This window comes from Carcharhinus amblyrhynchos, chromosome 23 (genome assembly GCF_965287045.1).
Source record: "Carcharhinus amblyrhynchos chromosome 23, sCarAmb.v2.hapA, whole genome shotgun sequence".
NCBI classification, from domain to species: domain Eukaryota; kingdom Metazoa; phylum Chordata; class Chondrichthyes; order Carcharhiniformes; family Carcharhinidae; genus Carcharhinus; species Carcharhinus amblyrhynchos.
Window position 1 is genome coordinate 39867196 of NC_137346.1, and position 12153 is coordinate 39879348.

At 49.9% G+C, this 12153-nt stretch overlaps 1 protein-coding gene across 1 annotated transcript in view; it reads left to right on the plus strand.

The window, feature by feature from the left end:
• The first annotated feature begins 220 nt into the window (after positions 1–220).
• orai2 (ORAI calcium release-activated calcium modulator 2) overlaps positions 221–12153 on the plus strand; it is a 51549-nt gene continuing 39616 nt past the window's right edge. Inside the window, exon 1 of the mRNA XM_080210413.1 lies at positions 221–534. Coding sequence (XP_080066539.1) covers positions 310–534 — 225 coding nt within the window. The 5' untranslated portion in view covers positions 221–309. The remainder of the gene's footprint in view (positions 535–12153) is intronic.

A 12153-nucleotide genomic window follows, 5' to 3' on the forward strand; every position in this document is an offset into this window, starting at 1 on the left:
TCATTATGTACACCAGTACTGACCATGCATATCAGTATCTGCTCATTATGTACACCAGTACTGACCATGCATATCAGTATCTGTCCATTGTACACTGCAGTATTGATTGGCCACAGATGACTCAGGGAGGTGTCCTAGCGCATGCGTCCTGGTGGCGGAGGCGAGCAATGCGGTGGCGCGCGCAGTTCCGGGGCCGCGCCTGTTCCCGGGGTCGCGCGCTGAGCCGGCGCTCTTCCCGGTAGTCGGGGCTGCGCTGTGTTGGGTGCGGGCTGTCCGGGATCCCGGCTCCTCTCCAGCCGCAGCCCCGCCATGAGCTCGGAGCGCTCGGCACCGGCCGGATCCCCCGCTCCCCCGGGCTCGGAGCCCGAGGCTGGTGCTGCCGACTACCGCGACTGGGTGAGGCGCAGCTACCTGGAGCTGGTCTCCTCCAACCACCACTCGGTGCAGGCTCTCTCCTGGAGGAAGCTCTACCTCAGCCGGGCCAAGCTCAAAGCATCGAGCCGCACTTCAGCGCTGCTGTCCGGCTTCGCCATGGTGAGTGAGCCCGGGGAACCCGCCTGCCCCCCTCCCTGATCCCCCTCCCTGATCCCCCTCCCCTCCCTGATCCCCCTCCCTGGTCCCCCTCCCCTCCCTGGTCCCCCTCCCCTCCCTGGTCCCCCTCCCCTCCCTGATCCCCCTCCCTGGTCCCCCTCCCCTCCCTGGTCCCCCTCCCCTCCCTGATCCCCCTCCCCTCCCTGGTCCCCCTCCCCTCCCTGGTCCCCCTCCCCTCCCTGGTCCCCCTCCCCTCCCTGATCCCCCTCCCCGATCCCCCTCCCCTCCCCGATCCCCCTCCCCTCCCCGATCCCCCTCCCCTCCCCGATCCCCCTCCCCTCCCCGATCCCCCTCCCCTCCCCGATCCCCCTCCCCGATCCCCCTCCCCTCCCCTCCCCGATCCCCCTCCCCTCCCCTCCCCGATCCCCCTCCCCTCCCCTCCCCGATCCCCCTCCCCTCCCCTCCCCGATCCCCCTCCCCTCCCCTCCCCGATCCCCCTCCCCTCCCCTCCCCGATCCCCCTCCCCTCCCCTCCCCGATCCCCCTCCCCTCCCCTCCCCGATCCCCCTCCCCTCCCCTCCCCGATCCCCCTCCCCTCCCCTCCCCGATCCCCCTCCCCGATCCCCCTCCCCTCCCCTCCCCTCCCCGATCCCCCTCCCCTCCCCTCCCCTCCCCGATCCCCCTCCCCTCCCCTCCCCTCCCCGATCCCCCTCCCCTCCCCTCCCCGATCCCCCTCCCCTCCCCTCCCCTCCCCGATCCCCCTCCCCTCCCCTCCCCTCCCCGATCCCCCTCCCCTCCCCTCCCCTCCCCGATCCCCCTCCCCTCCCCTCCCCTCCCCGATCCCCCTCCCCTCCCCTCCCCTCCCCGATCCCCCTCCCCTCCCCTCCCCTCCCCGATCCCCCTCCCCTCCCCTCCCCTCCCCGATCCCCCTCCCCTCCCCTCCCCTCCCCGATCCCCCTCCCCTCCCCTCCCCTCCCCGATCCCCCTCCCCTCCCCTCCCCTCCCCGATCCCCCTCCCCTCCCCTCCCCTCCCCGATCCCCCTCCCCTCCCCTCCCCTCCCCGATCCCCCTCCCCTCCCCTCCCCGATCCCCCTCCCCTCCCCTCCCCGATCCCCCTCCCCTCCCCTCCCCGATCCCCCTCCCCTCCCCTCCCCGATCCCCCTCCCCTCCCCTCCCCGATCCCCCTCCCCTCCCCTCCCCGATCCCCCTCCCCTCCCCTCCCCGATCCCCCTCCCCTCCCCTCCCCGATCCCCCTCCCTCACTGCCCCCTCCCTCACTCCTCACCTCACTGATGATCCCCCCTCACTGATGCCCCTCTCACGCCTCCCCACTATCGCTGATGCCCCCCCTCGCCGATGCCCCCCCCTCACTGATGCCCCCCCCCCTCACTGTCTGGTGCCTCCACCTCACCCTCACTGTCTGATGTCCCAACCCCATCCCCTCCCACCTGCTGCCTGGTGCCCCCCCCTCTGTACTTGGTGCCCCCACCCCTCCCTTGCTGTCTGGTACCCCCACCCCGTCTCACTGTCTGATGCTCCCACCCCCCTCGCTACCTGGTGCCCCCTCCCCCCTCGCTACCTGGTGCCCCCTCCCCCCTCGCTACCTGGTGCCCCCTCCCCCCTCGCTACCTGGTGCCCCCTCCCCCCTCGCTACCTGGTGCCCCCTCCCCCCTCGCTACCTGGTGCCCCCTCCCCCCTCGCTACCTGGTGCCCCCTCCCCCCTCGCTACCTGGTGCCCCCTCCCCCCTCGCTACCTGGTGCCCCCTCCCCCCTCGCTACCTGGTGCCCCCTCCCCCCTCGCTACCTGGTGCCCCCTCCCCCACCTCCCCCTCGCTACCTGGTGCCCCCCCCACACCTCCCCCTCGCTACCTGGTGCCCCCCCCACACCTCCCCCTCGCTACCTGGTGCCCCCCCCACACCTCCCCCTCGCTACCTGGTGTCCCCCCCACACCTCCCCCTCGCTACCTGGTGCCCCCCCCACACCTCCCCCTCGCTACCTGGTGCCCCCCCCCACACCTCCCCCTCGCTACCTGGTGCCCCCCCCACACCTCCCCCTCGCTACCTGGTGCCCCCCCCCACACCTCCCCCTCGCTACCTGGTGACCCCCCCACACCTCCCCCTCGCTACCTGGTGCCCCCCCCCCACACCTCCCCCTCGCTACCTGGTGCCCCCCCCACACCCCCCTCACTACCTGGTGCCCCCCCACACCCCCCCCCTCACTACCTGGTGCCCCCACCTCCCCCCCCCCCCCCTCGCTACCTGGTGCCCCCACCTCCCCCACTGCCTGTCCCCTGATGTCTACGTTATTATTGACTATTACCCATTGCTCATTGTCCAAACACCAACCAAACGCAAACCCCTGACTCTGGATAATAAATAAAGCTGAGCTGTCACTCTGCTGGAAAGATTTGAGGAATGAAAGGGGAAGATGTCTGGATGCACGTTTTGGGGGTGAAGGAAATGGTGGAGTTATCTGTCCATGTAAATTGGAATGAAGGAATACTGGTTTTCTTTGTGAAAGATATGGGTGTGTCGTTATATATTTAGTGGTGAGGGGCTGACTGGATTGCTTGGGTACTTGGTAGGGCTAATATCTTGCAGCGAGATTTACACTGATTATAATGTGATTCCTTTCATTTATTATTGTCACATGTGTTGGAATACAGTGAAAAGTATTGTTTCTTGCGTGCTATACAGACAAACATACTGTTCATAGAGTATATAGGGGAGAAGGAAAGGAGAGGGTGCAGACTGTGGTGGTACAGTCATCTTTGCCTGCTGATTTGAGGCCTGATGCTGCTTGGCAATGATGCTGTCACAGGCTTTGCTGAAGAATACTGAAGGTGTACATTTCAACTAATGCCCAGTTCATTCAATTTTAAATTATTTCCTCTAATAATTGAAAATCCTGCAAGCTCACAATCCAAGCTTTGGAAGGACACCAACTGAAAAGCAGCACGTACAGGGGACCCGGGTTCAATTCCCAACTTGGGTCACTGCCAGTGCGGAATTTGCACGTTCTCCCCGTGTCTGTGTGGGTTTCTTCCAGGTACTCCGGTTTCCTCCCACAGTCCAAAGCTGTGCGGGTTGGTTGATTTGGCCATGCAAATTGCCTCTTGGTGTCAGGGGACTAGCTAGTGTAAATGCATGGGGTTACAGGTGTAGGGCCTGGATGGGATTGTGGTCAGTGCAGATTTGATGGGCCGAATGGCCTCTTTCTGCACAGTAGGATTCTACGATGATTCTATTTTGCATTTAACATGCACACTGTTATGCTGCAATCAGTGGCTGGAGAAATCAGCCCAAAATGAAGAAATTAGTTTCCTGATAGCAGATACTGACAGTACGTGTGTCATGTTATTTCTTCAGTGATCAGTGTTACTATCTGTTTACATCTCTGCTGTGCAGGTGTGACTTCTCAAAAAGCAGAATAAAGTCTATTTTAAGGTTGTTACACTTGATAAGTTGTTTTGCATTTGAATTAGGCAGTGCTTTGAATTAAGCAGCATGGAAAACAAAGCAAAGTACGAATATCCTGAAAGTATCAGATAATTTCAAGTGATTTTTGAACAAACAATCAGGATTCAAACAAAATTCAAAATACTATTAGGTGCTGAGGATCTGAAACAGTGCCCCAAACACTCAGCAGGTTAGGAAGAGAGGAAGATAGGGTTAACATTTCCAGGTTGATGACATCTGTTAAGGGTTTAACCATACCTACTGCTCGCCACAATTCTGCTTGACCTGCTGAATGTTTCCAGTGATTTATGACTTTACGTTTGCCCATGTTTGGCCTTGCTATGTCTTGCAGAATTTGACTGCCAGCCGACAAGTGATTTTATCTGCTTTTACATTGTGGAGTGTTTTAATGTTGCTAATTCCAAAGTGTGGGTCTACCGCAGGCGCTGGCAGCATCAGGGTTGGCTCACCAGCAGGCCTGGTTTAACAACTAAATGGACGTTCTTAATGGCTTTCATTTCTGCTCTGAGGTTATCCAAGAACCGCTACTTCAGCAGCTGACAGCACTTGCACCCTATAACTAAATTTGCCGTTATCAGTGTAAGGGCAGCATTAATCTCTTCCTGTAAGAACATTGGTGCAGACCTTAGCTGAGCCATCCATGTTGGGTTTCTACAGGGCGGCGCGGTGGTTAGCACTGCTGCCTCACAATGCCAGGGACCTGTGTTCAATTCTGGCCTTGGGTGACTGTGGAGTTTGCACATTCTCCCAACGTTTCCTCAGGTGCTCCGGTTTCCTCCCACATTCCAGAGATTTGCGGGTTTGGTTGGTTAGCCATGCTAAGTTGCCCCTTAGTGTTAGGGGGACTAGCTAGGGTAAATCCATGGGGTTAGGAGGATATATAGGGTCTGGGTGATTGTTGTCAGTGCAGATTCGATGGGCCAAATGGACACTCCTGCACTGTCGGGATTCTATGGTTCTAATTGAGTAACGATTGGTCAGTCTCCAGTCAGTAAACGATTTTGGTGACTGATCATTTTGCTACATTCACGCTACATCATCACTTTTGTTGCCGGAAGCGTTGATAGCATTGCAATTCTGTAGGCAGGGCTGTAATTCAATCCACACGCCTTGTATCACTTGCAAGATTTATGAGCTGAGAATAATTTCATCGAAACGTATCCTTCATCTGCTGCAGTCTGGCTTTTAAATACAGGGAGAGTTAGCCTACTTAATTTTCCAAAATTTGTCAAGTATTTTTCTGCAACCTGAGTGTTAAAACTGCTTCTGTGTCCCTTGGACATCCAGCAGTGATTATTCATTTCTTCTGGTGGCCTGATAACAGCAAGCCTCTGGCTTGTAATACAATTATCAAGACATTAAACGGGCATAAATTGTAAGAACAGGCGCACTTGCATTTATTTACGATCTTTCACACCCAAAACTTTTGAAATGCAGTCTCTTTTGTAATGTTTTCTAAGACAAGATTAGCAAGGCTCTACAAGCAGCACTGTTAAACGACCACTTTGCATTGGTGCTGATGGTTTCTTAGGTGGTCCACTTTGGTAGGAAGAATGGTAGGAAGGACTATTACTTACGTGGCGAAAAACTGCAGCAGGCGACGGTGCAGAGGGACCTCGGGGTCGTTGTGCATGAGTCGCAAAAACCCAGCTTGCAGGTGCAGCAGGTGGTCAGGAAGGCGAATGGGATGCTGGCCTTCATAGCGAGGGGGATTGAATATAAAAGTAGGGAGGTCTTGCTGCAGCTGTATAGGGCATTGGTGAGGCCGCAGCTGGAGTACTGTGTGCAGTTTTGGGCGCCGCACCTGCGCAAGGATATTTTGGCCCTGGAGGGAGTGCAGAGGAGGTTTACTAGGCTGATACCGGAGTTGAGGGGATTGAGCTATGAGGAGAGGCTGAATAAACTAGGCTTGTACTCGTTAGAGTTTAGAAGAATGAGGGGAGATCTCATTGAGACGTATAAGATGATGAATGGGATGGATAGGATAGAGGTGGAGAGACTCTTCCCGCTCAAAAAAGACAGTAGGACTAGGGGGCACAGCCTCAAGATAAAGGGGAGGCGGTTTAGAACGGAGTTGAGGAGGAACTTCTTCACTCAAAGGGTGGTGAATCTCTGGAATTCTCTGCCCGTTGAAGTGGTGGAGGCTGCCTCGCTAAATATTTTTAAGAAGCGGGTTGATGGGTTTTTGATAAGAGAAGGGATTAAGGGTTATGGGGAGAGGGCGGGAAAGTGGAACTGAGCCACGACAGATCAGCCATGATCTTATTGAATGGCGGGGCAGGCTCGAAGGGCTAGATGGCCTACTCCTGCTCCTATTTCTTATGTTCTTTCTTATGTTCTAGATGGATGCTCCCAATCTTACACATCTACTTGAGAGTGCAAATGGACCCTTAATTTAACACCTCATTTGTAGGCTAGTTTGCACCAAATCATTTTGCCTGAATTGGATAAAACTTTCATCTATCTCATTGCAACGATTGATTGAGGCATCAGATGATCACTGCTAACTCCTTTTGGGGTGGGGGTAGCGGGGAGTGGTGGGGAGGGGGGCAGTGGCCTAATAAACTGTCTATTATACTTGTGTATATCAACCCATGAACTCTACCATATCGCTATAAGAAATGGGCTTTGGCTTCAGTTGATTGACCATGCAAAATTATTCCTTAATGTCAGGGGAATTAGTAGGATAAATTTGTGGCATTTCAGGGATAGGGCCTGGGTGGGATTGTTGTCGGTGCAGGCTCGATGGGCTGAATGGCCTCCTCCTGCACTGTTGGAATTCTATAATTCTAAAGCAACGTTAACTCCTCGTGCTGCCAGCCGCAAAACTAAAAAAAGAACCCATCAGCTTCTGATGAAGAGGGAGAGATATATAAAATTTTGGCCAAACTTCACATCCTAGTGGTACTGGTGTTAGACTATTGATCCAGAAATTCAGCTAATGTTCTGGGCATACTGGTTCAAATCCCACCATGGTAGATGGTGGCATTTGAATTCATTAAAAAAAATCTGGAATTAAGAATCTACTGATGACCATGAAACTATTGTCGGAAAAATCCATCTGGTCCACTAATGTCCTTTCGGGAAGGAAATCTGCCGTCTTTACCTGGTCTAGAACATAGAACATTACAGCGCAGTACAGGCCCTTCGGCCCTCGATGTTGTGCCGACCCTCTAACCTAAACTATTCCAATGTTATCCATATACCTATCCATTGACCATTTGAACGCCCTTAAAGTTGGTCTGGCCTGCACGTGATTCCACAGCCATAGCAATGTGATTGACTCTCAATGGCCCTCGGGCAACAAAGTATGGGCAATAAATGCTGGCCAGCCAGCGATGCCCAGGTCCAACAAATGAAAAAAAAATCATGCCAGCTGGAGTCCAGAGAAACATCCTCCATTCTTTCAAATTCCAACCAGCTTATTCCTCTCTGCTAATGTGCTCTGACCTTCTGTAATGTTTAGTGGTGACCTATCCAGACTCTCAGTGCCGTATTTGAATCTTTTTAATCTACTTGGCTGCCTCTGCTTCCTCGTACCTAATCTTGCAGTTTCCAGTTTTAAAAGCAATTGAAATCTCATAAATATTGCGGTGATGAGGATGCGTTAACACTAATTACACTCAAACTACTCTCAAGCCAGAACCTCATCAGACACTACATTTAATCCATTTTCCCACCTGCCTTAGAAACCTGGACAATAAGGAAAGGTCGGGGCAAGGAAATCGAGACTTTGAAATGTGGATGCTAAGACTTGAGCTAAAAATCCCTTCGACAGACCAGAAGACAAATGAAAGAGGTGCTTGTAATTGCAAGAGCAAAAAAGAAAAATCTTTATCAAATGACATCTGGAAAGAAAATGTCAATATTTTGGATATTTGATCAGAGCTAAAACGATCTGGAGGTTAACATGGAGAGCAGCAAAAAGAGGTTGATCTAGCCAGAGCTGGGTGATGGACATCACAGAGCAGTTGTAGATGAACTGCAGTAAGGGCAGACTAACGTGATGCACACCCATCTCCCGGCAGGGCTAAGCTACAGCAGACAGAAGGTCTGAGTGAACAAACAGCTGAATGGTCCTTGTTCTTAGCTGGTGCTGTTGGTTCAAAACTTGGGGGAGCAAACTACTCTTTCGGGAAAGACGTTTGACCTGTGTCCAAGATAAATTTCTGAGTCCTCAATTTCTAATTCTCTCTGGCATTATTTATATTGTGGATGTGAACTTATAATAAAATGTAATGGTGATTAAATGAGCTTCTGCCGGTTTTCAGTTATCCTACACCTGGCCCGCACTGGTTGGACCTCAAACACAAGAGCTGCTGAGTTTCTATGTTAATTTATTCCCATCAGGGGCATGCTTGAAGGAGATTCAATTGCAGTATTTGCTGTAGTAATCTTCAATCTCAAGCCAAAAGACTTGGTATTTGAGAGAAATGGGAGTGCAAAAGAGAGCTTTCATCACTACTTGGAGTGAATTTGGGTATAGGTAGAAATAGTGACAATGGCTGAGAAATGAGAAACTTTAGAAAAGCAATCAATAGTTTAAGCATGGAGAGAATGTTTTTAGGCAGTGTGCTGTGAGTGGGTCACATGGAGCATTTTGGCTTTGCATCAATACAAACTATTGTAGGTCAGGTCCAAAGTTGCCTCAATCAAATTTAAACAAATAGTGTAGGAGCAGCCCCTAAGCTGTGTAATGATATTTTGCGGCCTCGCCCTTGCTAACAAGTTCAGCCATTAGTGAGCTGCAGCTTGCAAATCTTCCTCCTCATTTTTAACAACATCTGTCCCTTTGTTGTTTTGTTGTGTTTCTTTCAGCTTGAGTATGTAATGCCTTGCATTTCTGTAACTGCTGTTTGCCATTCATAGTATTTCCAATTACCCTGGAATGATATCAGTTTCTGCGGAATGCATAAGTGCTGTTCTACGTAGGACATGATTTACATCCCACGTGTGACCTGATCTGGCATCTTTCCAGTATGGGTTAGTGGTTGGACAGCTGGATTTTCCAAGTGTCCTCCTTTTAGTGGCTGTAGTAACCCATTTTGATCCATGTTTAAATTAAATTGGATTTGGCCGATTGGGACGTCTAGGTTGATGATTCTGCAGAGACTGTTCTGTTTCCACCTAGCTGAAAATGCCTTGGGATATTTTACTACAGGGTGTTGAAGAAGGCGTTTTGCGTGCTTGCTTTCATTGGTCAGAGCACTGAGTACAGGAGTTATGACGTTGTGTTACAACTGTACAAGACATTGGTATGGCCACATTTGGAGCACTGCGTACAATTCTGATCATCCTGCTGTAGGAAGATGTTATTAAACTGGAAAGAGCACAAAAAAGGTTTACAAAGATGTTACCGGGACTGGAAGATTTGAATTATAAGGACAGGCTGGATAGGCTGGAGGGTTTTTTCCCTGCAGCGTAGGAGGATGAGGCATGATCTTATAGAGGTTTATAAAATCATGAGGGGCATAGATAAGGTGAATAGTCAAGATCCTTTCCACAGGATAGGGGACTCCAAAATTAGAGATTTAAGGTGGGAGGGGAAAGATTTAAAAGCTAATGTTTTCTCACAGAAGGTGGTGTGTATATAGAATGAGCTGCCAGAACTGTTAGAGGCAAGTACAATTATAGCATGTAAAGTACATTTGGACAAGTAAATGGATGGGAAAGGTTTAGAGGGATATAGGTCAAACGCAGGAAGGTAGGACTAGTTCAGTTTAGGGAACCTGGTCGACCTGGATGAGTTGGGCCGAAGGGCCTGTTTCCGTGCTGTATATCTCTATGACTCTAACTAGTCTGTTTGTGAAGTGGCTTTATCATGTTTGCACGGTGAACAAGTTTTCTGTGCACTAACAGAAGTTTCAAGCACCCATAGTTCCAAAGGACCTTGCAGCACAGAAGGACGCCACTCAACCCATCAAGCCTGTGCCAATTTTTTTGAAAGAGTATCCAATTTAGTCCCTTTTCTCAGCTTTTTCCTCATAAAGTCATTCCAAATTCAAATTGGATATACCCTCTGTGCATTCTTTGGAAATCTGTCTTGTGGATGGTCTTGACCCTATCCTTCCAATCTTTGTAAAGTGCTCTGCTTTCACCCTGTCAGTTCAGGCCACACAACTTACTGTTCTCCAATGAAAACGGATGATTCAATCAGCCAGTTGTATAAAAATTCTATTCGTTTCCCTATCCTAATGATCCATCCACAATCATTGTAGCCCTTTGATACACATTAGCTTTGTCTCCATGGCATTATTCTTTGCCTGAATTTGAAAGTTGCAATTCAAAACCCCGCTTCAAGATTTGAGTACGTAATCCAGGCTGACGCCTCAGTGTAATGCTGTCTCAGTGTAATGTTGTTGGGGATATTGTCTTTCAGATGAGGTGTGGCACTAGAATGCTAAATGCTTTTTTGGGGTGTGCTTAAAACATATCAGTGCACAATTCAAAGAGCAGGAACGTCCACCCAACGTGTACACCTCTCAACACTGCCACTGAGGAAAAAAACAGTCATTTGCTTTATTGCTGTTTTTGGGACCTTGTTTTTTACAAATTGGTTTCTTCATTCGTCTGCCAACTAACAGTGGCTAAATATCAAAAATAACTCATTGGCGTTAAAGCACTTTGGAGTGTCTTGAAAATGTGAATGGAGCTGGATAAATGCAAGTAGTTTTTATTCATCCTGGGGTGTTGGTATTGCTGGAAGTCCAGCATTTATTGTCTATCCCGAATGCCCTTGGGAAGATGCTGGTGGGAAGCTGTTTCCTAGATTACAGCTGTGTAGCTTGCTGGGCCAAGCCAAGCTGCATCTCAGAGTCAACCATATTACTGAGATTCTGTAGTCACATAGGCCAGACTCGGTGGGACTGCAGTATTCTGTCCTTAGGCGTTAACAAACCAGATGGCTTTTATAACAACCTGGAGGCCTCAATGGTAACCATTATTGATTCAAGCTTTTTAATTGCAGATTTTATTTAATTGAATTTAAATTCCATTGTTGCTGTGTCGACCTGTGTCCAATATTAGTCCTGTAACATGATCATACTGCTGTAGCTTTTATTAACCATTTCTTTAGCAAATGAGAGATTGAGTTCAATTCCCATCATGGAAAATTGTGAATAACGTTCAGTTAATAACTTGTGAGCAGGCACCAGAAATGACCTTGAATACTTTGGATTGTGATGCAAACCTCACCTGGTTCATCAGTGTTCTTTGGGAAAGGAATCTGCTTGTCTGGCCTTTACATGATTCCACACTCACACCATATGAGTAACTCTTAATGAGTTGAGGGCAGCTAGCATTGGGCAGTGTATGTTGTCTTGCCACTATCACCTACCTCCAAATAAACACGTTAGTGGCCATTTGTACTTTCCTCTAGAGGCTGCTTAGGAACCATCCTGTGAGGTGAATCTCTGGAATTAAAAGCCATTACCTCATCTGAAGTTACCAGGGCTAATTCACTTTGTGTTGAAGTAGGCTATCAGACATCACTTGGGTCATACTGTAACTGGTTATTAACCGATGTAGGCAACGGAGATATTAGGTAGTCTCTGCAAGTCATTACACTAGTTACAAGTTCTGATTATGTGCCTCCTTTTATCAGATTTGAGTCACCATCCATTTTGCAGCTTCTGTATTCATCTGGTGCTTGGTTCCAGTCACTTCTCAGTTTTCTTTAGTCATAACTCTCAATTACTTGTGGACTAATTTATGTACAATATTTCTTGAGGTTTTCTAAAATGTGAATGTTGAGTGGGAGGATTGTTGACCAACTTTTCTTTTGCAGTGATTTATTGATAAACTGTTGATATTTCCAGTAATTTTTTAAAAATTGACTATGTAGGAAATGTAGATATTTAGTGGTCGAGCCTCCTTAGCTCAATGCCCATCTCTCTATCATAGGATATTATTAAACTAGAATGAGTGCGGAAAATATTTACTAGGATGTAACTGGGACTTGATGGTTTGAGTTATACGGAGAGGCTGGATAGACTGGGACTTTTTTCTCTGGCGCGTAGGAGGCTGAGGAGTGACCTTATAGAGGTCTATAAAATAATGAGGGGCACAGATCAGCTAGATAGTCAATATCTTTTCCCAAAGGTAGGGGAGTCTAAAACCAGAGGGCATAGGTTTAAGGTGAGAGG